General features: G+C 40.6%; 2 protein-coding genes and 1 non-coding gene across 5 annotated transcripts in view; 2 read left to right on the forward strand and 1 right to left on the reverse strand.

The window, feature by feature from the left end:
- Window positions 1-6,903: 6,903 nt before the first annotated feature.
- LOC116336386 (nuclear autoantigenic sperm protein (histone-binding)) lies at window positions 6,904-11,987 on the reverse strand. Of its 3 annotated transcripts, XM_031760249.2 has the most exons (15): window positions 11,804-11,987; window positions 11,386-11,430; window positions 11,177-11,290; window positions 10,846-10,926; window positions 10,485-10,591; window positions 9,896-10,171; window positions 9,623-9,693; window positions 9,307-9,377; window positions 9,105-9,178; window positions 8,832-9,020; window positions 8,448-8,620; window positions 8,280-8,357; window positions 8,124-8,195; window positions 7,535-7,666; window positions 6,904-7,104 (listed from the first exon to the last, which is right to left on the reverse strand). In XM_031760249.2, exons 1-15 carry the CDS (start codon window positions 11,839-11,841, stop codon window positions 7,066-7,068), a joined length of 1,560 nt encoding a protein of 519 aa, XP_031616109.1. In that variant the 5' UTR covers window positions 11,842-11,987; the 3' UTR covers window positions 6,904-7,065. The 3 variants fall into 3 exon arrangements, with proteins under 3 accessions (XP_031616109.1, XP_031616111.1, XP_031616110.1); XM_031760251.1 differs by lacking the exon at window positions 9,896-10,171; XM_031760250.2 differs by lacking the exon at window positions 7,535-7,666.
- A 469-nt stretch (window positions 11,988-12,456) lies between these two features.
- Window positions 12,457-12,529, forward strand: trnam-cau. The gene has a single exon. It is a non-coding gene; the product is annotated as a tRNA-Met (tRNA).
- A 941-nt stretch (window positions 12,530-13,470) lies between these two features.
- The window catches only part of gpc5b (glypican 5b), a 58,612-nt gene continuing 46,280 nt past the window's right edge, over window positions 13,471-25,802 (forward strand). Inside the window, exons 1-3 of the mRNA XM_039600747.1 lie at window positions 13,471-13,712; window positions 15,608-15,769; window positions 19,973-20,520. Coding sequence (XP_039456681.1) covers window positions 13,535-13,712; window positions 15,608-15,769; window positions 19,973-20,520 — 888 coding nt within the window. The 5' untranslated portion in view covers window positions 13,471-13,534. The remainder of the gene's footprint in view (window positions 13,713-15,607; window positions 15,770-19,972; window positions 20,521-25,802) is intronic.

The raw sequence follows: 25,802 nt of genomic DNA on the forward strand, positions 1-25,802 counted from the left end.
CAACTCACTAGACACAATCATGTGATGTTTAAAGTGCCAACAAATATAAAAATCAGCAACTCAGTTTATTTATATTACCATACAGCACCAGTTCACAACAACAGTCATCTCGAACTGCTTTATATGGTAAAGACCCCACGATAATACTGAGAAAACCCCAGCAATCAGACGACTCCCTATGAGCGAGCACTTGGCAACAGTGGGAAGGAAAAACTCCCTTTTGACAGGAAGAATCCTCCGGCAGAAGCTGCTGCGACAAGTTTGTGGTGCGGGGAGGAAGACAGGACAAAAGAAAAAATTTGGAAGAGAACCAGAGTTTAATAATAGCAGAGAGTGAAAAGAGGTGAGTGAAGAACAAATACTCAGTGCAACATGGGAACCCCCCAGCAGCCTAGGCCTATTGCAGCATAACTAAGGGAGGGTTCAGGGTCGCTTGATCCAGTCCTAACTCTGAACTTTATCAAAAAGGAAATTTTTAAGCCTAAATCTTAAAAGTAGAGAGAGTCTGAAAGTTTAACATCTGCCACCCATTCTACTTTTAAATACGCTAGGAACCACTAGTAACACTGGAGTCTGACAACAAAGTTCTCCATTGAAGTGATCTATTGAAGTAATGTGCTATATACTATGAGATTTTTAAGATAGGTAGGGCATCTTTGACACGTTTGGACCCCTCACAAAGGACAAAGCACAAAGTGTGGATCCAAAACAGACAAGGAGCCCTGACTTTGTGCAGGTATGCCTGTCAACAAGGGGACTATTAGTAAGTCAAACTGAAACTACCTTCTGGGACACCAGATAAGAAGGAAGATTCTAATTACTGCAATCTATAACATAGCTATTATTTACAAGTTACTGTTTAATATTTTTAAAAAATGCATTCATTTGGTATTTAGTAAAAGCTGAGATAATAATGTATCCCTGTGTAACTCTACCACTAATTATAGCCTCAGAGCTGAGTTGGTGCATCTCTAGATTTACTACAAAGCCAAACAGTGTAAGCTCCAAAGACACTGAAGGGCTGGTTGGACTGCATTCAGTTTTACAGGCGTAGCTGATAAACTGAGCGCTACAGCTGAATATTTATCAACTATGTCACTACTCAAGATAAGGATGACAACAGTGAGTTTTGTCTAAGGCTGGATCTTTTTACCACTCTATTAAAATAACTTTAGGAGTCATTGGTAGAAACAGATGCTGTGGGAGACACTGCTTGTGTATCTTTGTGTCTGCAGCTGAGAGTTCGGCAAAGGAATAAACAACAGGTGAAGAAATGCTGATGCTGAGCCAAAGTCATCGAGAGCAGAAGACAAACCAGTGTCCGGTCAGACAGATGGTGCTGCTCCACAAAACCCCACCAATCAGGTGACTCTGAACTGCAGCTCAAGCAAACCTATTATGCCATCAGCTATCAACATCTAAGAGATTAAAAAAAAAAGAAAAAAAGATTCAAAGGATGATCCGTCAGACTCCATCAGGGGGGAAAAGACATCACAGCAGCATTTTGTGTGCATTTTTATTGTGTCATTTTACCCAGCACTGCAGGCACTTTATGGGCTTTGATTAAATATTCATGCTGGAATATCATTATGTCAATCAAGACGCACTGAGAGAGCTGCTTCTGATGGGAGTCAGACAAATTCACACAAGATTAAATGAGTAAAGCTAATATTTATGTGAAGTTTTATACTAAATTACAAAACGATTTCCCTCCTCTTACTCTCTGTTGCACAAACCGAGGATGCCGACTGAAGAAAAACTGCCGAAGTGGTCAAAAAGGAGCAGTGGTGCTGTGGTGTGCTCTGTTTCCTGCGGCACTCCTCTTTCTCATACTACACACCTTTTTTCCTTTTAACGTGCTAATACACACACACTTTGACGTATGTGTTGATACTATCAGTGCTGGTGTTGCTTATAGTTTGTTAAAGCTCTTTAGAAATGAAGTCATGGGCCTTTGGTGTCAGACAAGTAAAAGGTCACTTTGGATGAAGATGGTACGAGACATGAGTACATCTTAATGACGGTGACAAATGAGATTAATCAGTCTGCTCAGAGATGCTGAAGAATTAATGTTGTGCATAAATCCATCTGTTTCTAAACATGTTCTTAGGCGAGCAAGCGTCAGCTGGGTCACAGTGAGTGACTGAAGGAGATGAGGGAAATGGCGACAGTCCATGAGCGCCAACTGGCCGTGATACATGCTCATAACCAGCAGTTGGAGCAGTACAGAGATGGTGTGGAGGAATAAAATACCAGAAGTTGCTCAAGACTGGTTATATCGTTACATTATCAACATACAGAAAGTAACAAACAAAGATTTAAAGGATCATGTCACATTTGACCTCTGACCTCTCCATCAAGGTCAATAGATTGATCTGAAAGTCAAAGTTATAAAAACACTATAGAGCTATTTAAAACTAAACTTAGCAGAAAAAGTATGGAAATTTGTGTTTGGTGGATTGTTTCTTTGTTGTAACAATGTTTATTGCCTATGAGTCGTTTGCTGTTGGAAAGCCTGTTTATTTCCCCTTAAATGGAGCCACATTTGTAAGGTGGGTTGAGCAGCAGAGTTGAGTATGCGGGTTGTGTCCATGAAAAACTTGCCAGATCCTCTCTCGCAATGTCAGACAGCTTATTCTTTGTTGTGTTGTTTATTAAATTGTATCATTAAAGTTGGAAGAAAAAAGAGATATTGGCCATTGATGTATATATTTAGTTAACAAGCATAGGTCTCAGTAACATGTGGAAGAACCACACAGAGCCACAGCAACCTGGCACCTGCTCCTCATGCTGGTCATCAGCTCGGTCACATACTGCTGTGGGATGTCATCCCATTCTTCAACCAGCAATTGTCGCAAGTCAGCCAGTGTGGCTGTGCTGGTCACTCTGGCAAAAACAGCCCATCCAAACTGACCCCACAAATGTTCAAAGGGGTTGAGGGCAGAACTGCAGACAGGCCACTCTGTCCTCTCACTCCCAAATACTGGAGGTTGTCTCTGATAAACCCCACTCATGGAGGACAGCATTTGGTTCCAGATTGTGGAGATATGGGATACTAACCCTAACCCTGGTTGCAGAGTCCCCAATGATGACAAGCCTTTTTTTTCCAGTAAAGCTGCCTCACACCAGAAGCGGTTACCCTATTGGCGCAGCAATCATCATAGCAGTCTCTGCGTCTTCTCCACACTTTGACCCTAACATCCAACTACCATAGACAGAATGTGGACTCATCACTGAACATAATGTTCCTCCATATGGGACCAGAGATTGGCTGTGTGAAGTCGGTTCCAGTTCGCAACTCCAACTTGGTTTTGCAGAACACCAGCTCGAAGTTGGCCTATGACACGAACCTTATCCCGATCAGTCAAATGTTACATGCGTGGAGCAGACACCTACTGATCGCTGTAGCAGGGTCGATGCTCACAGGTGGTGCTAATCAGGCACCTGACTGTCAGCACTTGGGCTACCAGGGTACCTTTCCAGCAGCTTATTTAATCAATTTTTCTTTAAAATTCTGAAAGAAAAACTAAAAAAAATAAAATAAAATGTATTGAATTATTTCACATTGATGATAAATGATAGTTAATATAGATGATAATAAGATGATAGATAACACAAAGTGATGGACTGGGACGAAATCTACAGCATTTCAGCTGGTAACCTGTATTAGTCTGAGCAGGGACATATTCACAGTATTCAAACAGAAATCACTGTTCATATAGTATTTTTCACACAAGAGACATATTCTTTGTAGCTAGAAAAGTTTTCTAGCTACTGGATGAGTCAGAGCATCAATTATGTATTTCATTAGGGGGTAGTCCCTCATTGTGGTGTCTGTGGTAGACTAAATTAAATTTCCTTTAGTAGGGTGGATTCTGGCTGGGAAACCTTCGATAAATGTCACAACATTATCTAATTTCGATGATCTGTTACAGTGCTTTTGTTCTTGTTTTGTTTTCTGAGTGTGCAAGAGGACTCTTTACCTGCCAATCGACCAATTACTCTCCAGCATAAAAAGATGCATCACAACACTTACATTTCTTCTGTGGAAACCATTTTCCTCCATTTCTCTTGCTTTAAAAACAAAACAAAACGTGTGAATATGAATTAGCTCTCCTTTTATGAGGTTAAACCATGTTTGTGCTGCAGAGCCCCACAGCAGGCAGGTCAGATCCAGCCGCTGTGGTACAGATGATTGATCTGCAGGCAAACACCCAAAGCCTGGAGAGAAATCAACCACCACCAGCAGCTGCCACCGCCAAGGCCAGAAAGAAGACTAAGAATCAGAGTGATCACGAAGAGAAAATATGTAGTGCTCATCACTGTGTAACCCTCTGTCAACACAGCTGTGCTCAGTGAAGCCTCTACGAAGTTTACTCAGCTTGATTTTTCCACTCTAAAACGTGATTTACTCTTTGAAGTTTATGGATATCAGATTCTGGTCCAACATTTCTTTCCTGTGATTAGTTCTAACACCCAAAAAACAGGGATAAATTAGAGTTGTGTATAGAGGCAACAAAGAATGTAATTGATATATTGGTTTAGGTTGCGGGATCCAGTGAGCCAAAAAGAAACAGCATTGCCATGGAGGTGGAGCGGTTTTTGCAATACAATTCTGCAAAATCTGTTCTTGGGTAGTTGTTTGAGGTACAGAGCAAAATACATGCACTTTCCTTAATATTTACTGTAGTGTTATGTGCCAGTTTTTGGAAGGGGATTACCAAGTACCAGGTGTTAGCATGACTATGTCAGCTCGAGGGAATGTTTTGAAACTACAGTAGTGGACAAAGAGCCACACTGTTAAGATATTTTAGTGCTACAGGTACATGATTAGAGTGATAAAAGTGTCACAGAAATACATATCCTGCTTAGTTACAGCCACCTTGTGTCAGTGTGTTCTAGAGCTCCAATGACTGAGACCAAGCTTGAGTTGATTTAAAGGGTCAAGCTTCATCAGGTTGCCAGTTTGCAGGCCAAGACTGAGAGAAGGAAAAGAAGAAGGAAAGAAACTCCCAAGCCCAGGATTCTACCTCCTCTATCTCTGCTTCAGCAAAAAGAACCCCATTCATATACCCCTTTCAGTCAGGATTTCCAAAAGACCCAAAAGACAAAGACGTGTCATTCTGGACAGTTTTAAGTTCTCAACTTCAGTTTATTGCTGGTGATTTTCTGTGACAAGAATTCACAAACTCTGCTCCCGGTTCCCTCGGCTCAGGACTGAATCGTTCTCCTGTCCACAGGGAGGATTTGTATTGGACTCTCTAAATCCTCTTGGTCCGGCCTCCTGTGACCCTTGGTCAGTTTAATTTTTTCACACCATCTACCTTCCTAAATGCAAATTTCAAATATGTTTTCTTTACATCATAAATTGAACGTTTATTCTACTTTTAACATACTTTCAGAACTCTATAGTAAGACTAAATGTATTTTTGTATTATATTATTTATTAAGTACGTCTCAAGTAAAACAAAAAGCAATCCTTTTCTTGCCACTTTTTCCTTCTAACTAAATAACTTTGCACAGATGCAGAGCTGGTTTTGTTATTGTCTATGATCGGTTGTTGGGAGCTGCTTAATTGTTTACTCAAATGAGCAGGAACTTGGACCAGCAACTCCTCTAACCCCCTTCCTTTTTCATACCCACCCTTGCAAACTATACTGTCATATCAACCCCCCTTACACAGGTTAGTGACTCAAAAAGTTTAGAGACACTTTTTGGTGACAACATGAAGTAATTTCAAAAGGACTGAAGCACGCTTTATATACATCTAACGTTTTTAAAAAGAGAGAAAAGAAAATGTAAGCATGCTTTGACCCCCCCCCCCCCCTTGTAGCAAAGTAGCTAAAGAGCATATTATATGTTGCCATCATAAATTGCAACATGAAATGGATGATTTGTTTTTGTAATGCTCTGAGACTTCTAGTTTTTTTAATGACTGAACATAATCTGTAGAGCACTTCAGCAGGCTTCAGATGAGCCAAGAACAATCAGGCTGTTGGTGTTTATCTAAAAAGAAATATGATTAAAGCAGTAACCCATCCCGAGTTTTATTCATGTCTAAAGATAAAATGCAGGGGTACTCGAATTTCAGGAAACGGCATCCAGCACCTGTCACAGACTGCTATTAATGAGTACTGATTATACATGTTCCAAATTAATCTTGAAAATAGCATGTTTCTTTTACTCGTATAAACGGTTTCACTGAAATCTAGAATTGGCTCATTAATAATCATGTCCTCAGAGCTCCACAGCAGCCACTAGAGGGTGCCAGTGCACAGTTTGTGCCAATAAGTATTGCCCAGCTAAAAAGCAGTAGTATATATTCAGTAAGTGTTCAGTCCTCTTCAGTTAGCAGTTTCAAGTTAGACTCTTTGTTTAGGTACACGGTGAAGCAAGTAATACTTCAACTCATCATTTGTCTCCATATAAACTAAAGGTGAAAAACATGGAGCACATGTGGTGTATCTGGTCAACAGCAGAGCCATGCACACTGTGGAAATGCCTAATAATTGCAGCAGTGGCTAATATAAAGATGCCGCTTTGGTAGGTTAGGATGGCTCTTCATGTTTGAATTTGATGGCTCCACAGTCCTTCACCTCACATACCAGGAGCTGAGAGATATGGCCATACAGAAAGCACCCTTTCCTGTCTGCATTGATTCAACTTTTGTCTCATAGGGAGGCCTTACAATAATATGTGGGTGGTGAAAGATGCTGTTTTAAAAAAAAAAAAAAAAAAAAGTTCTTTACATAATTTATACTGTCCAAAAGTTGTGTACATTAGAGTTTATCCTGGATTAGCCAACGATAACAAATATTACATCTGTTCATAAGATCATAGATGTTTTCATGTGAAATACTTGGAAGTGACATCAATGGACTGAAGAAATCAGTAATGCATAGCTACATCTGCAGATTCTTTATTTTTACTACAAGTATACAAAAACTTGACAGACAAATCTATGAAAATGGATCTTATTTACAGAAACAAGAGTGCTGAAAGGTGTATAGGGGCTGGACAGGCAAGATGTGCTGGTTTCTGAGATCAGTAAAGAGGTGAAGACAGTCACGCCGGGGACTCGACAGATGCAGACTGGGTCGGAGGCTAGAAGGGGGAAAAAAAGAAAAAAAAAGCAAAAAAAGCAAAGTGAATGTTAACATAAGAGACGACAAATGAGTGAAGAATTTTAAACCTGCAGGTTTGTCAGATATTCACTTGTTCCATTTGGTAAACATTCACAGAAGGCATGAAATTTACTTGTTCAAGATTGCCTTCAGCTACAGCAAGAAGGATGCTGTGTAGTTTAAGTGGATAAATCATTCAAAGACCAAGAAAACCTCCTTCACTACAGCTCAATTAAGCGGACCCACTCCAAGTTCTCGCATGCGTCTAGTTTTAACCTTTATGAAACTGAGTCTTCATGTTCCAACAGAAACCACATTCAGGTATCGACTCCTGGCCACCAGCCCAGCTACAGCGGCAGTATCACAGGGCAATCCTGTTTCAGAAGGTAAGAGATAAGCCTATCACTCGCCTCCTGTGATTTCCCCTCCTGGACTCCATTGCCGTTGCTGGCACTAGAGTCACCGGTGCCATTAACTGTGGCTTCCTGTTTCGCTTGTTTAGCATCAGTGTCCTTTACTGGGCTCTCGTCCTCTGGTTTCCTCTGTGCAGAAACAAAACCAGGACAAAAAGGGAGGAAGAGAAGACTGAAGGCTTCTGTACACAAACCGAAATAGAAGTGATCCTTTACCAGTCATTAGGAAATAATAATCGTAACTTGATGAACCATGCACACAAGCCACACCAAATCAAAGCTTAATTTCAAGCATAAAGTGCCCATCTACATGCGCACACAGCTCTGGTTAGGAGCCACACCACACAGGCTTGCCACTGATCTGCAGAAAAATCTAAAAATGAACTTTACAACTGCAACCAGCAAAGACAGACCTCACAACAAAGACAAGCAGCACATGCCCCAGCTTCAGTGCACTACAGTACAATTCAACGTTGAATGTTTATTCCAGATATCCTCAGATTAAATGATTGGCATGAGAAAAAGCAAAGTCCATTTTCCCTCTTCACTGATAAGTTAGAGGAGGGTGGGAGACACAGAGCCTCACCTTTTTCCTGACGAGGTGAGAGATGTCAGAGACTGCTTTGGAAGATGAGGCACTCTCAGTTTTAACTGGAACCTAGAATACAGAAGTTTGAATTCCACCAAATAAGTAACACAGGTGGCAAAATGCTTTATTTAGCATGTGGCACTATGACCTTACCTGACTGGTTGTTGCAAAAGCTGCCGATGAAGTGCTGCCATTTTCACAAAGGAATGCTGATGAAGTTGATGCACCACCCTGAAAGAGGAGTCAAATATAATTTGAGACTACCGAACTAATAAACCCAGGTGCAACCGTTTACCAAATTTCGCCATCCTGTGTACCCACTAGTGTCTGCTGGATGGCCTGTGAGGCAGCGCTGGCTGTTTTCTGGCTTTCCTTGGCATCCTCCACTTTTTCCCGGATGTCAGGCAAAAGCAGCTTCAGCTCGTCCAGCTCATTTTTCTCCTCTGCTGCTCCATCCGCTCCTTCGGCTGCATCGATCACCTCCTGCAGCATGGCTATACCGACAACCAGATCACAAAAGTCAAAACAATTACAACCTTCTGGGACTGTTTATGTTTTGGTGTTTAGTGGGCGTCTTCTCACAAAGAGATGCAGTGCTATTCATACCTACAAATCACTTCAGTCTCAATTACAATCATTATTTGGATTTCATATATTAAGCGCAAAAAATAAAATATTTAGTTGAGGGGAGGAGTAAATTCTTACCCAAACGGGTCTCAATGACCTTTATGGAGCTGTTGTAGTGCTGGATGGCCTGGCTGTACTGATCCATATAGCAGAGCGTAGTAGCAACGTGGTAGTGGGTCTCAGCCAACAGACGACTGTGAGGAGGTAAGTGTTTCAGCTGCAGGGCAAGACACTCCTGGAAGTCATCGAGTGCCTGAGGATAGTTACCTATGGGTGGGAGTGACAAGCAGTGAGATTTGGACAGTGGAGACTTTAAGGGCAGTAAGTCCACCTCTTGCATGAGCAGCATACCTGATTCAGCACTGACTTCTCCAAGTTTCAGATACGCCTGGGCTGCCATTAGCTGATCCTCTTCGCTTTCCTTTCTGTGGAGAAGTAGTTTTAAAATTGTAAGCTGGCCTCAGGCTGTCACAAAACCGTCAATGCAGTCTAACCGCTCATTTAACCATGCAAACGCAAATGTTCATACACATTTAACCATATCATTCCATACCTTTTGTAGATGACTTTAGCTACTTCTAGCATTTCCCACGCCAACTGCAAATTCCCAACTTCCTCTTCTTCCTGAAAGGAGGGAGGGAGCTGTGTTGGTCAATAGCCACTAACATCCAATCATGACTATTCAGCAGAAGTTTTACAGTCCAAACTACTTCAGGTACCTCATATTTGTATTTGTAGGAAAAGGTTTTCCCCTTCTTAAGTTAAAGTCCAGAAGAATTAGGATCTTTGTGATCATAATGTCATAGTAAAGAAACACGTAGATACTTTGCGAAGTATTAACTTCATGGCACAGTTCTATAGGAACTCACCTTATCTTTCCCATTTCTCTCTCCATCTTCATCATCATCGTCGTCGTCATCATCATCATCCTCGTCGTCATCTGTTGAAGCAAAAATATACATTTTAAGTTTCAAACATTGTGTCCCCCCCCCATCCCCTCATGTATTAAAGAAACGTGCACCACAGATTTGTGCCTGCATTTCCACCCTTCACCACTGGGACACCTGCTAAAGTGGACTGTTTAAATATCAACTGTGCACCCATCCACACCAGAAGGTGCTCTTTGACTCAAGCTCTACTACCCTCCGTTTCCTCTTTGTCCTCGTCACATCCGCTCACTGGTTTCACCCCAGTCCCGTTGCCAGTCTGCTCTTCTGAACCATCAGCCTTCTGTTCAGTCTCAGTTTCTTTTCCAAGTGATCCTTCCCGCACACTTTTCACAGAAGAAACTCCATCCATCTCAGTTTCCTGAGATAAGCTCTTCTCATCCCCAGTCACAGGAGAATGTGGATCCTCAGCCTTTTCCTTCTCTGCCATTGCGTCATATACCTGCTGTCGTAGCTCATCTCTTGTTTTTTCTGCACCAGAGTGGCACATAACTTGATCTTTCAGATACCAATTTAAAAACCACCAAGCTGATTCTTCTGATGATTTTGCCAGAGCGCTTTTCTGGCAGAAGGAACTGTAGTAATGCACTAATATGTCAAATAAAGTCTTTATAAAAAAAAAAAAAAAAAAAAAAAAAAAGTAAAAAGCCCATTACCTGGAAATCTAGCACTTAATGTAAACAAAGGCAGTTTTAGTTCCCATCTTCCATACATTACATATAATCTCACTACACATGCTAAAATTATCTGTGTGCTAAAAAATCTGAAGCGCCTAAATACTGACCATCAAGGTTGTCTGTACTCTCAACATTTGAGCTGCTGGGCTGCTCCTCTTCCTCCGATTCTTCTGGGACTCCCTCCAGGGCATTACCAAGGACACTGTTCTCCATCCTATTTATATGAAAAACAAAAAACCAACACACACAATATTGCTAAAGTCAAAAATGGGTGCAGTTCATGAAGGAACCAATATAATTCGTGTCCACAAACTGTCACTATGAACAGTTTTCGTAGGCTAAGAAGCGAGCATTATTCCCTTGAAATAATTCTGTGTCAAAAATAAATAAATGAATACATTTTTTAAAGTAATATTTTCACAGGTGCAGCTTTTAGGGAGTATGTTTAAGATAAGAAATTTGACAAACCTGGCAAGTTCCAATAGAGATTTCCCACAAAAGAAGAAGGCCTCACCACACTCATCTGCAGTGTCCCCATATTTTTCAGCCCTAGATGGAGAAGTTTATTTGTTTTGTTTTTTTAAAAATAAATTTTAATTCAATGTAGTGAGGTAGTTATGAAGCTAAAGTAAAATTCAAACCTTTATAATACATTAAGATACTTTACTCCATTTGGAAAACTATATTACAGCATATCTATTTCTGCAGCCCAAAAAAATAAAAAAATAAATCCATAATCAAGTTTCACTTTCTAACTGTACAGTGACAGCAATAGTGTTTCACATCCAGTCCTACTCACAGCATGCCGCAAGCCTCCTGGAAAACACTGACAGCAGAAACAACATCCCCCATCACCAGATGCCTTTTCCCTGTGCCAATCAGTTTCTTTGCCTCCTCCATAACTTCAACTGAGCTACAAAAGGGACAGAAAACTCGTGTTAGTCACTTAAAATCGCTTCAGTATAACTAACAGATGTGGAACAGTTTCCCATTAAACTGGATACTCACCTGCCTGCTGCAGCAGCTGTCGATGAGCATGGCTTCTCCTCTGCACTGTAATAGTTTAAACTTAAGTTACCTGATTCTGAAGTACAGAGTCCACGCTGCAAACTTTCACTACTCAGTAAATGCCCGAAGATAGCTACGCCTCATTGCTGTTAGCATCGTGCAGTTGTTAGCCAACTAGCTTAACAGTATGAGGTTAGAGTTATGTTATCAACGCGTGCAGCTGCCGTGAAGTACTACTAACCACGCAGTTATTTTTGTAGTGTCACTTTCTGGAGAGATCTTTAAAATAGCTTATATCCAACACATATCATCAAGGATTGCCTACGTTCGCCGCGTAATTCAGCTAAGGGCTAGCAAGCTGTGTTTTCCCTGCATACGTTATTGTGGACCTGAGTGAAAAATGACAAACGACTCTTACCTCTCAGAGCTCGACGCGACGGACGTTTCCTCTGGCATATCTTCAGAAAGGCAGTAAAGACGCTGGGAAAGGACAATAAACAACGGTCTGTTATTCCGCGAATAAAGTACAGACAGACCCTATAGGACAGTCTTTGTTGGCGCGCTTAAATAGAGAAAAGAAGGGTTTCTATTTCCGCTTAACTTGGAACGCGGGAGATTGGATTTAAAGGGGCCGTAGCCATCGTGATGCGTTTCGGGCCCATAGGAAATACAAGTGTTAAGGTTAAAATGAGCGTACGAAACACTACGACAGGTTGGAATGATAAATAATAGGGGTACTGCTATTACAGTTAATAATAAGGGACTGGGCGAGGGTGGTAAAATTTTAAAATTATAATTAGAAATTGTAATGGCTGTACAATTAATTACATGTCATGAATAAAAATATCCTTATGAGATACATTAAGAGGCTTTAGCCATATACAGTTACAAGTTGGCTCCCTAACACAGCCACAGCAACATACATTTGTCAAAATAAATGTAGGACAATGCAAGGTTAATTCTAATAAGACATGTAGTACTGGTCATCCTTTGCCATAGACATATGTATACTTGTACTCGAATCTCAACTTTGATTGCTTTGTATATTATGGCTTTTACGTTCCTCATGTGGCCTCGTTGGCGCAGTAGGCAGCGCGTCAGTCTCATAATCTGAAGGTCGTGAGTTCGAGCCTCACACGGGGCACTGCTTTTTCGTCTTTTTTGAATGTTTTTTTCCCTCTTGCCGTTTGCTTCTTAAAAGATTAGTCGTCACACTAGTGAACCGGAAAGAAAAAATAACAAGAATTTAACATATATTCAGGAAACTTAAGATTAAAGGTTCCCCTCTTCATTTTGTCAAAATACAAATTAAAACTGTTAAAGGAAGTAATGTTTGCCTCTTCAGATTCAACGGTTGATTTTTCCTAGTAAAATTAGCAGTAACACGTGTGAAATGTACAGCGAGTTTTTAGACCATTTATTTTTTTTCCACCTATCAACATATGGAGCTGAATGAAAGAAAAAAACAGGAGACATCTGAATGGCATTGCTTAATACCAAGTCCTATATTACAGAGAATGTAAGCTGACGGGATACAGCATATATTTTCTATGTATAGTTTATGCAATTGTCAGATAGCTCAATATCTGCTTTAATCAGAGCCTTTTTCGGATGTTAGACCCAAAGTTCTCAGCAGGTGGCGCCCATACTCCACCTTTAAATCCCATTTTCTTCTTCACTTCATTCGACTTCTCTCACAGAAATTCTTTGAGTTTATTGGATCTTATTTATAGAAACGCCAGCTGTGCAATGTTCGACATATAACCACAATAAAAAATAAATAAATTTTTTAAAAGTAATGAAAAAGCAAGTGGACCCTGGAAATGGGCAAAATGTGAGAAAACTTTTTAAAACCAGTTATTCCGTTAAAGCACGCCAAGTTAAAGTGGCTTTTACTTTAAGTGCTTTATGGCAACCACAGAATCAAATCACAATGTTGGGAAGCATTGGGCCGCTCATGCCAGTAATTAAGTAATTGAAGTAAAGCGAGAGAGGGAGTCGGCGAGAGGGAGGAGGGCGCTGAGCCTGACACTAGGCTGCAGACAGACTTACTGGCTGCAGATGAAGTTTTCGGTCACACTGCACGGTGCGACTTTCAGGAATTCATATTAACCGTCCAGATTTTCTAACTTCCCTCTGACATGTTGCGATGTTCCGTGCAGCCTTTCAAAACGTGGACTTGTTTGGGGTAATTTTGCTGTGTTTTGTTCTTCTACCGGAGGCTGGCGGTAGATCAGCCGATGCAGACAGCTGTCATGAGGTGAAGACAGCCTACATGATGCGCCAAATAGGCCCGGTGGAGCTGGTGCCAGACAGACCGGGACCAGGTCAGTCAGTCAATCCCTTTGGAACTATTATATTTAGCAAACTTTACTTGGATACATTAAAATATTATACTTTAATTTAGAAAGACATACTATGTGAAAACTTTCCAGCTTTTTATAAATGAGGGCAGAGCAGAGCTTCGTTTGCCTGCATGCATCTGTGGAAAGAACCCAATAATTAAGTAATCTGTCTTGATACAGTCTAACATTGATTGGCTGTTTTATTGCTGTTAGACTTATGATTGCACACGTGAATACAGCGTGAATCAAACTTAGCCAAAATGGTTATAACCACTATGAGGGGCCACATTTAAAATAGGGAGGATCATCTCTGTAGACAACCCTTTAATGTGAGAGAGAAATGAAAGTTTGCTGAGAAATGAATAAATCAAGGGAGGACTTGCATCACCTATTTGTTTTTTTAAATATAAATTCCTTTTTAAATTCTTGTGTGCGTGCGTGTGTGTCCGCGCGCGCGTATTATACCAATCACATTTTATGACATTCCTATGTGTGCTATCTTCGTCACTAAGATTTCTCCAAGAAAACACAAAGTGTGATCCTTTTCTGGTAATCAACATTTTTATAGACATATTTACTTGTGCTTTGACCATTTATAAGCCTCACCTAAAAGCTGTCCTTGTCTTTACTATGAAAGTGTTACTTGCTGGTTACCACTGGTTAATAACACAGTAATTACTATTTATTGGTACTTATCATTTTGCAGAAAATGTCTGTGCAAAGGTGCTTCTTTTTCTTGTTCAGTGATCTTGTGTGACCCTGAACAAATTAGCTTGAGGAAGATGTTAGTCACATGTGCCAGTATGAAGGCACAACCGATCAGGCTTGTCAGTGAGCTTTGCTTCCACATCCTAAACTTTAAATTTCAACTGAACTGTCCACTAAAAGTATTTGCCCTTAAACGCCCATAGTTCAATTTGGAAATAATACATTTTAAAAAGAGCTTAAAACAGCATAAAGATCCACTTACTGCAAATTTGTGAAGGTTCTATCATTTGATCTGTGTGACATTAAACTGCATCTACAGATGAGTGCAGTGCAGCTCAAAGCACTGAAAATTTATCACCAAGCAGACCTTGTATTAGGATGAGAAAATAAGTCAGCGCGGTTTGCTGAATCATGCCTGCCCAGTCTGTTCTGGCATGGTTATTCGTTGGGGCAGTTTCATATCTTGTTGCAAAGGTAAAAGAGATGAATACTGGATGCGTGCAGCTTCAAACTTACCTGCTGTCCAAAAAGCAAACCCTGAATGCAACACTACCAAAATTCTTCTATTATCAGCCAGTGCTAATGTGAATGACCCAAAGTTTGGCACTGTTTTGTTATTTGTGTGTGTGTGTGAGTGTGTTTGTGCGCTGCATACAGTCCATTCCCCTCATCGCTCTCTACCCCTTGATCTCAGTCAGCTGCTTGACAGCTTGGTTTACAGTAGTCTGTCAAAGTTAGACTGCTCCCAGTCACACACACACGCGCACTCACACACTCACACCCACACAAACGCACAGAGTGAGTGGTGAAGTTTCACCCGCTGCTCATGTCATCATATCACCTCCCACCAGGCCCGTTGTGCAAAGCATTTTTGAGGTCACAAAGTTCTGTGCGCCACATGCTTTTAGATTCTAAATAACTGATTGGATTTACTAATCGACTAGCTAATAAAGTTTGTTGATGATAAAATGTGGATAAAATATAGACCTTTAGTAGTAGGTAGTAGCAAGTTCCTGAGCTAAGCCCCAAATCATTATCTGTCTTTTACATATGTTCATATTTATATGAACAATAAGAAACTTGCAAACTGCTGAAGTAGTACAGTAGGTCTGTGACCTGGACCTGGTATCCAGGCCTTTTTTTAGGTATATATTTCCTCTGTCTTTCAGATGAGTCTCTCCGAGTGTGTGTCCACCCTGGGCCCAGCTGCTGTACCAGTAAGATGGAGGACAGCTACATGGCAGCTGTTCGCAGTGAAACACAGCAGAAGATGCGATCTTACAGTTTCGAACTCAAGTACCTGATTGCTGGACACATCAAGGCGTACCAAGGTGAGGGAGGGATATTGAATTGAATTCATACAATTAAAATAATTCTTAAACTATACTGATTTCTCCTTTTTAACTAAATTTCAATTACATTTTATTTAAATAGCTCCAAATCACAAAAACTGTTGCCTCAAGGCACTTGCATTAGTGAAGACAAAGTAGTGTTGGAGAACGGTGTAGCTGGAGGATGTGTACGGTCATGAAAAAGAAAGTTTTCACAGGACTGTATGCAGTCCTGACAAACTGTGAAAAACAAAGCACACTCTTACTGCTTCCATAGAAATTAAGAGTGCAAGTAGCAGCCAGGTCCTGCTAATCAAATGCACTTTAACTGATCAGCAGCAAGTGTGGGCACCTCAATAAAAGCAGATGCTCCAAAAACGCAAGAGCTACATCTCAGTTGGCATGTAAAATATTAAAGTTTATGACAGTAAAATCAGAAAAAAAAATGAACAAGTGTGGCTTGTTTGGAAGGTTTGCCAGGAGAAAGCATTTTATCTCCAAGAAAGCACAGTTTAACTTCACACAATTGCATCTGAACAAACAACAAGACTTCTGGGACGAGACCAAAGTGATGGAAAACAAAAGCATATGAGCACAAACGCCTCATACGAACCAAGGACATTGGTGCCTTTGTTTTGCAGCCACAGGACCTTCTCTGTATACAAACCTATTCTGGAGTCAAATGTGAGGCCATCTGTTCAACAGCTTAAGTTTGGCCTAAATGGGGTCATGCAAAAGGACAATGATCCCAAACAACAGAATGACTAAAAAAGAAAAGATTTCAGGTGTTGCAGTGGCCTGAAGTCCAGACCTTAACCTGACAGAAACACTGTGGTACCTTGAGAGAGCTGCGCACGAATGAATGCCCACAATCCTCAATGAACTGAAGCAACCTTGTAAACAAAGGGAGCCCAAACATCATCCACATAATGTGAGAGACTGATCAAATCATACTGGAATGATTACTTTAAGTTATTGCTGCTGAAAGTGATTTTATAGCTATTGGATCATGGGGTGCACATAGTTTCACAGGAATGCATAGAGTCCTGAGAAAACTTTGTTTTTGGATGAATGTACATATGCAACTTATTTTAAGACTAAACTTAAGGACTAAAACCCCTCTCACATGTGAAGTAAATTACTGGCTTCCCATTGCTTTGTAGCTGACAGTCGGTCACTAGTGCTCATTGCAATCACACAGATTGCACATGAATCCATCATGTGTTTTCTTTGCTCCTGCTGGTAGTTGCCTCAACGGCTTGCCTCAAACTTGTGAGTAGTTATATTCACAACTTTCCATTGCTCGTGGTTATTTGCCTGTCATCGCTACAAAGTATAAATATCCAGAATAAAAATCTGAAAAGTATTTCCACATTTAAGGATAATACATCTTGCAGTATTTAGCTACACCCCTCCTTCAGCATGAAGCCCAGGTTCCTGTTTCAGCTATTCATTCTCTCCTCGATTCATGACTGACAAGCACAAATAAAGGGCCTCCACCAAAGCGACTTTAATAGCAGTCGTGATTTTGATGTTTTAACAAGTCTGCCGAGAGCCCGTACCCCCCTCTGTCATTCTCACTTTGTGCGTTCATCACGAAATAGCTAGTCTGTGTCAGGGTGGTGGTGTGAGGCCAGTTTATTTTGTGAGGCGCCGCAGTGGCTAGCCAAACAAACAACTGATGTTCGATTGAGTCTTTGAGAGAGCAAACTCTCAGAGGGAGCAGCGGAAAACTTTGTTACAACTCTCTGCTCTCTTTCTCCATCTGTCTGTCTCTGTCGCTGCAATAATCAGGTTTTGTTCTTGGCCAATGAGAGAGTGAGAGACGAAGAATGTTTACATTCAGTACGTATCCGCGGCAAAGTGTTGTTGCCGTGGGCAACAGCCGGTCTCTAACGGCCTGCTCTGAATAGGAGGAAGAATACTCTGCTTGTCCACTTGTCTCTCACTGCTATTCACCGTTTTGTGTGAGCATGTGTGTGCGTGTGCGCAGGAGGGACCGTGTAGCTTCTATGTGTATGCGCTCATGCATTGTGGTGATAAAGGAGAATGGTAGAATTGATGAAACCCAGCAGACAGACGAGCAAACACCTACCTGTTTTCTTTTTGCTCCATCTCTATCCACACACCCCAACCCCCCCTACATTTGAATACACCCAGCCTCAGTTTCAAATGGATGGCTGAACCATCCATGGGTAAAATTAATGCCAAACACCAAGAGACAAAGTAGGCTGCAACTAGAGCAAATAAGAGAAGACAAGTTTAGTTTGCTGCACAAACCGTCTTCTCATTAATGCCAGGACTTCAATAGCCCCACAGACCTATCATGTTCTGGATTCACTGTAGTTATCCCGTAGGCTTTATTTAGCCATTCATTGATCTAACTTGGGCTTTATTGGGGTTGCAATTATTAGGATCATTAGACCTGGTGCTTTAATGTGTATATGTCCCATGTGTTTATTTTAAGTGTCAAATGATCTTTTCAGCCACTCTGTTTTTTGGGGTTAAACACAAAATTGGAAAACAGTGTCATGGATGCTTAGATGTCAACAATTTTCATCAGTTCTCAGTTTTTTGTCTGTTGTTTGACAACCTGTTATTCTAAAACTTGTGCAGATACAGCCAAACATCTTTATGGACCAATGAGGGATTTTTGTGGTGTGTTTTCGGTTAACCAACCATTTAATTAATTAAGTTCATTTTGCAGGACAGCAGTGTCCCTCAACAGCTGAGCAGAGTCTCAAAGGACCCCCTCTCTTAAGTGCAGTGATTATAGCCCACTGGAGAAACTGAGACATGCCCGGAGCAGTTGTAGTCAGGCTCTATTTACACACTCTGGATTACATTGGTGTGTGTGTGTCTGTGTGTGTGCATGTGGATATGTGTCTGCATGCTTGCGTGTGTTTCTCCTGGCACTGTAAGACCCTCGTGTCCTGCCTTTCACATCGCAGCTGTTGTCCAATCACAGGGGCTAAAAAGCTAATCACATGACCCCATGTGAGCAGACTTTGCCATGTCACTTGATGCCCTCTGTATTTGAGTGGCTTTTGCACGCAGACACATGCAAGTGAAGTTTCCCACTCAGTGCTTTTGTCTAAATAGGCCTGCCACTGCCGCTACACTGCCTCCAGGTCTATTCAAATGTTGCTGTCGCCTTATCTGACCACAGCATATATTGCCGTCACTTGAGGAGTCAGGTGGCTGCAGCTGTGATTGTAAATGACAAAGCTGTTAAGATGTGAACTCACGCACACGCACAGAGACCGACATACACAGTGGCTGAAAGAGTGACTTGTGAAAGTGCGACATAAAAAGGTTTCCCTTATATTCTCTTTCATCCAGTTGCTTCCCTCTCCCTTTCTCTCCGTCTTTATCCGGATGCCTTCACACTGACATCACCCTTTTTACTAGGCAACTTTCAAAAGTAAAGACACTCTGTCACACACCGCAGGCGTACGGCCCCTGTAAAAGGGGCAGGGTGGTGTCCTCTTTATTAGCCCATGCCTGACATGGGAAACACAGTGGATCATGAGATTGGGCCCCTCATTATCACCTGACTATAGATAACAGGGTAGTGAAAACGAGCTCAGGGATGAATTAAGTTTGAGCTATTTTTGATGAAGTCAGTTCAAGGACGGTTAGACGTGTTCTTTGCGGTTAGAGAAACCTATACCTGCAACATCGTATATTTTGAAATGATGTGAATTTATTTTAGTGTTAAGCCCCCAGAGGAGGAGTATGGAGGAGTCCAGCCGCAAGAAGACCTAAATAATCGAAGAAGCCAGTGGCAAGCGGAAGATCAGTCAGTCTGTAAGCTAAAATAACCCTATAAGGATATTTCTGTTGGGTTGAAGTAAACACAGAATCATGGGCCCAACAGAAACATCCTTATATGGATATTTTAGCTTAACTGTACTGCATATAATTAAAATAAACACTTAATTTTTTCTTCCCTGATGAGAATGATCATAATAACAACAACTAATTGCTATATATGAAGAAGCCATCTTACAGAAATGCTGCTGCTTGAATCTTTCTTGGGTCAGCAACATGAAGGGTCCTTAAACAGACCACTGGCATGTCTAGACAGTTTTGCTAACCCTTATCTTTGATAGCTCCATAGATGTTTGGCACAGGTGCACACGACTAACAAATGTAAAAAAACAAAACAAAAATCTTTCCATCTTTTCTCTCTCGTTCCAGAACACTTTGAGATGCTACTTTCTTTCACATCCAATCTGACCAGCACTCTGTTTGACAGTGCCTACTCCGCGCTGGCGTTGGACTGTCGCCCTCTTGTGTTTCAGCTGTTCACTGACATCAAACGCCACCTTTCTGGAGACTCTAATTCCTCTTTGGACAGTGCTGTGCGTCGATTCTACAATGACCTCTTCCCACTGGTCTATCGCCGCCTGCTCAACCCTGGTATAGGCCAAATGTCAGTCCATACCTATAACTCCCTTTCAACCAGTCACGATGACTGCTTGCGCATGACACGGCGGGACGTCAGCCCATTTGGACCTCATCCCCGCCTACTCGTCAGCAGCCTGTCACGGGCACTCGGGCCGGGCCGAGCGCTGAGCCGACTGTTGAGACTGGCTGGAGAGGTTGTGAACGCGACCGAGAAGGCGACATTATCCAGAGACTGTTTGCGAGGGTTAGTGAGGATGCAGTATTGTTCCCACTGCAGAGGACTCACACTGATACGGCCCTGTACTGGACTGTGTATCAACATCATGAGAGGATGTCTGGTAAGTTTTTGGAAGTTGACTATTTTAAAAAACCCATCCTTCGCCTATTATCTAGAGCCCCAGTTTGAAAAAAGTTGGTACGCTGCTGGAATGAAAGTAAAACTAAATACCAGTGATGCCATATTTTATTCACAACAGAACATGGAGAACATGTCAAGCATGGAAAGTGTGACATTTTACTTTTTCGTATTAGCTCAATTTGGTCGCACATCTCAAACAATATTGGGCAACAAAAGGCTGTAAAAGTAAGTAAACTTAAAGAGAAAACAGCAGGAGGAACTTTTTTTTGGTAGTTTTTTTCTTTTTGTTGAAACTTTTTCTAGGATCCAGAAATGTACCTGGTGTTTCATAACTCCACAATCCAGCTTCACATTATATTTTTTATTTTCTTTTATGGCAAATCTGGATTTAAACCCTGTACTCCTAATTAGTGAAGTTCCCGAAAGCTTGAGTAGCTCACCAACTATGGAGTGGAAATGTCTTAAATGATTATCAGATTACATAAAAACTGATCTAAATAATGATATATATTCAATCCAAGATTCCCAACAGTTTACAAAGTGTAAGCCTAATCTTAAACTTAGCAAGGGGGTCTGTATATTAACAGGGAGCCAATGAAGAGAAACTAGTATAGTAAAAATATGGTCTCGCTTTCAGTTTAGTTGCTGTTAAACTGAAGGGTTTTCAGGAAGCTTTCAGAAGAGCCTGATAATGATGAATTATAACAGTCAAGCTTAGAAATAATAAATGCATGAATTAGTTTTCCAGCATCACTCTGAGGCAGGGTATTTCTATTTTTACAGATATTGTGCAACTGCAGGAAAGCGTTTGGATTGTTGTAATAAAAGGCAGCTGTTGCCAGAATAATTTATCATAAACTTTTAGTGTAACCATTGCACTTTGGGGAATGTGGTGCTCTCTGGTGTGTGTCACCTGGGCATCATCTGCATAGCAATGAAAATATATGCTGTGCCTTTTAATAATAACACTTAAGGGATGAATGTATAATGTAAATAGAACTATTCCCAGCACTTTATAATTAACCTTCCACTGTTTTTTTTTCCGTAATGTGAAATCCCCCTCCTTTTCCTCTTTTCCATTATGTATCCCCTTTAATTCTTGCAATCCGTTGTATAGTTTAGAAATGTATCTAACCACGAGACTGATTTATAAGCTATTAAGATCATCAGAACACCTGAATCAGCCTCAGTACTTTTTCATGTGTTGCATTATTGGTATTGTCTGCCTAATATTGTGTTACATCTATATTTGTCTTATAAATCCTGTTTGATCTGAAGGAATGATATGTGAAAGTATTGTTTCTAATCTTCTGGCTATAATTGAAGTAAAAAGATTATAGTCCTGATTCAAAACTGACAGGACTATAATTAAAGCATTCCCATCCTTTGCTATAACTGCGATTCCCATGAGAGTTTCACTGGTCTGAAGGACACAATTAAATGTTTTCAGTGAGAGAGGAGTTAGTGGTTGTTTAAATGAAAATCTATTATTGTTGTTTTGAATTCCCAAAATCCAAATAAAGTGGAGTGTGAGAGAGATCCGTTACTCCCAGTTCAGCATGACCCCATTCTCTCAATATCCTTAATCATGTAACATTAAAAAGACAGTCAGTCTTAGTGTAGGATAAGTGAGATGTTGAGAAGAAAGTATAATCCCTAATTTTAGGATTGAATTCATGTCACACATCAAAGATTATTCTGGTGATAAGAAATACCTGATGCATGCTGGTATGGGTTCAACCATAAGTTAAAGTCAGTCTCATAAGTGAGTTTCTAGTATGAAAACTATGCCTGCTTTGTCCTTTCTCATTTTATTTCTCTTTACTGGGAATCACCAGATTCTCTGCATTCATCACTTAAACCTTGAATAACCTCACTGCGAGCGATTGCTGTCAGTCCCAGTCAGATTGGAACTGTTTGCAGAAATTGTCTTATGATCAAAAGTGGTTGTGAAAGTGCGATACCCTCAAGCTGTGGGCAGCTACTTTGTCACCACAAATTCGAATTGGTCACAGAATTCAGTGCGATCACCATAAAGTCACCAATTTTGTTGTAAATGAAAGGGTTTTGCTGTCCTATTTGTTTTTTGACTGAGTCATTTGCTTGCTCTGAATTATAAGCTACATTTGTTAATCTAAGTGTGACCAGTGTTGTATGGTTTCCATTTAATGTAACATTGTTCAGCTAATGTTATCTTAGGATTTTGGTGATTAGCCCTGTGGTGATGGTATTTGGTGATGAGTATTTTAATTTATTTAATAAAATCTGTATTTGGTGTCAGTGTATTGACAGAGACAATAATGCTTTGCAAAATATAACAATACTATGCTGGACTGATTTTTTCCCCTAGTTAGTAATAGCCTTCACATCGTATGATACTAGACTAACTGAAGTTGTCTGTTTCTCATTATATAATTACAACAAAGGACATGTTTGCAAAAAACCTTCCCCCCTGCTAATCAAATATAAAAATTACATGTAGAAAATAGAACAGTGAACCATAAAACGGATAAATATCCGAAGGTCTTCCTGTTCTGAGGTCTCGTAACCTTGGAGGTACCACAACGGTATGCTGCTTCTGAGTGCAGTTCCTAATACTTCATTGCTCATGGAGGGCCCTCTTTTACACGTATAAATTGGTCCATGCAGTCATTAGCACATTCAGATCCCAGTCCAGTGTGTGTAAAACAAGAATACTTATGTCTTAGCATTAAAGAGTCTTCTAAGTAGCACTGTGTGATCACTATTGTCCAGCAGTCACAGACGCACAGTGATGCGATTGTTGCCTCATCTCTGTTTTGTGTCTCTGTTTAAGACATCATCACAAAGAGTCATTTGTATACTTGTCTCCACTGTGTGTTCTGAATCTGTCCTATAGTCACTGATCTTGTCTCTATAAGGGATCAGAGGACATAACGTAACGTTAAGAAAAGAGAAGCTTTTGTAATGTTGTTACCTCACAGTACGATGGGACGTTTGGTCTACATAGTGAGCATCTCTTTGTTCTTGCCTTCTGAAAGTGACCAGTTTTTCTTTTCATCCCTGCCGATGGGTTTCTGCTGGTTGGCCTGTGGATTTCAAAGCTCATGTTGTGAGCCACATTGATTCATTCATTTTATTGTACACCATCACAGGGAGCCCACCGGGAGCCGTATCCTTGGTGACTTCTTCCGCTGAGCTTTGAGACACTCCCTTGTAGAAAACTCTCAGCCTCACAGGAAAGGGAGTTTGGAAGTGTAGTTTTCCTCTCTCTTAATGCTTTCTTTGCTTCTGTTTTTTTCCCAACAAGGCTTCCTGAGTCATCTCGCTTAGTCGTGTTTCCTGGTATAAAAACCTTCTTTTCTGTTGGGCCAGCTTCAAAACATCTTCTTAGGCTCTAAAGCTGGTGAACCTGACCATTATAGATAACAGACAGGCCCATGCTGGTAACTTTAAAAACAAAGTTCAAAGTGCCTTTTCTATGTTCAGGTCAACTGTCTGACGAATTTCCAGTTTCTCTTTTGATATGCTTTCCACACATGCAGCTGTGGCTGAGAAGCTATCTTCTGTCCCTTCTGTGATATCTTGGATTCTTACGTTATTCCATCTTGATCTTCCCTCCTGGTCACTTAGCCTAGCTTCCAGCTTACTCCAAAATTTGATTAAATTAATTTAATCTAAAATCACAAATAGCAAATAATCAAGAAATATAAATTAAACACAAAACACTGGGTCTCACCCAGGACCATGACAGAGGGGTCTGAGAAACACTGTTTCTGACTTTCAGACAGCCACCAAAGACTTGAAAATGGATCCTCCTGAATCCTGAAAGCAAAACAGAGTTACAAAAACCTTCTTGAAAGCAAATTTGCTGCAAAAGATTTTGGGTCTGCCGGGACACGTATGAAAACGTATAGCAAGGCTTCAAATTCCCCAGAGCTGCAGTCAAATCATTTTTGATGGTTTTAATTCAGACAGAGATTTTGCAGTCGCCTTGAATATGCTTTATGCTGGTTTTAGTTCTTCTGATTTTAGCAAGGATATTTTGGAACTGAAAGATGCCCAGCACTTTATCATTGATCTCAGGCCTTTCATACAGTTAATGTTAACAAGAGCCATGGTCCTGATAACATTCGTGGCCGCCTAATTAAATCTTGTACTTAAGAGCTCAATCCTATATTTCAGGTTATTTTTAATAAATCCTTGCAAATACATAATGTGCCCTCTCTTTGGAAAAGAAGCTGTCGTGGTTACACTCACTAAATCTAGTCGCCCAAAAGTTTACCTCAGTCGTGATGAAAGTTTGTGAAAAAAATCACCAGAAAAGTGATTATGGAAGAGATTGAACATCAGCTGTCAGGATCAGGATCCAATGCAATCTGCATATATGCCCAATAGAGGAGTGGAGGACCAGCTTTTGACTCTACTTAATCAGAATCTTAAACATGTAGAGAGTAAAGGGACTTCTGCAAGACTTCTGTTCATGGATTTCTCTTCTGCTTTTAATACAACACAGCCCTATATTTTAATCAAAAGACTTTTAGAACAGTTTGAAATAAGGAAAAACCTGGTGGGCTGGATTTTAGACTTTTTAACTGATAGGCCACAAAGAGTGAAAATAAATGCGGTTCTGTCTGACCCAGTGTTCTCCTCGACAGGTTCTCCCCAAGGGTGCGTCTTATCACCCTTACTGTTCATTGTCTATACAAACGTGTCAGAGCAGATATGAAAACAGGGCCATCATTAAATATGCAGATGACTCTGTTATTGTCAACTTACTGAAAGGGGGTGAAACTAGTCATGGTCCAGTCATTGATGACTTTGTTCAGTGGTGTGAGGAGTCTCATGTCTGATTGAACATTTCTTCCTGCTGCCGTCACTAAACATAACGAGAACTGTTTTTTGATTTGAGTCATCTTGTCTAATTACCAAATATGTGTCTGCCAAATGCTATCATTTTTCTGTAAAGCAAATTTACCTACAGGTATAAATAAAGTAACCTTGAATCTTGAACCTTGTATCATTAGAAGGCATAGCATACATTTTTAGTGTTATGCAGATTATACCCAACTGTATCTTTCCATGAAGCTAGATAATACACACCAGTTAGTTAAACTGCAGGAATGCCTTAAAGACAGGATACCAGGATGACCTCTAATTTCCTGCTTCTATATTAAGATAACATTGAGGTCATTGTACTGGGATTTAAAAATGTTAGAACTATTGTATCTAACCAGATGGTTACTCTTTTGTCTTTCAATGTAAAATAAATGCTGTATGTAG

Source organism: Oreochromis aureus, linkage group 17 (genome assembly GCF_013358895.1).
Source record: "Oreochromis aureus strain Israel breed Guangdong linkage group 17, ZZ_aureus, whole genome shotgun sequence".
Classification (NCBI taxonomy): Eukaryota; Metazoa; Chordata; class Actinopteri; order Cichliformes; family Cichlidae; genus Oreochromis; species Oreochromis aureus.

Excerpts from the sequence above, each read along its gene's own strand:
- LOC116336386 (XM_031760249.2), bottom strand. The coding sequence starts at position 11,841 with ATGCCAGAGGAAACGTCCGTCGCGTCGAGCTCTGAGAG. Across the intron at positions 9,378-9,622 it reads AGAGAAATGGGAAAGATAAG|GAAGAAGAGGAAGTTGGGAA; the intron begins GTGAGTTCCTAT and ends CCCTCCTTTCAG. Across the intron at positions 8,358-8,447 it reads AGGCCATCCAGCAGACACTA|GGTGGTGCATCAACTTCATC; the intron begins GTGGGTACACAG and ends CTCCTCTTTCAG.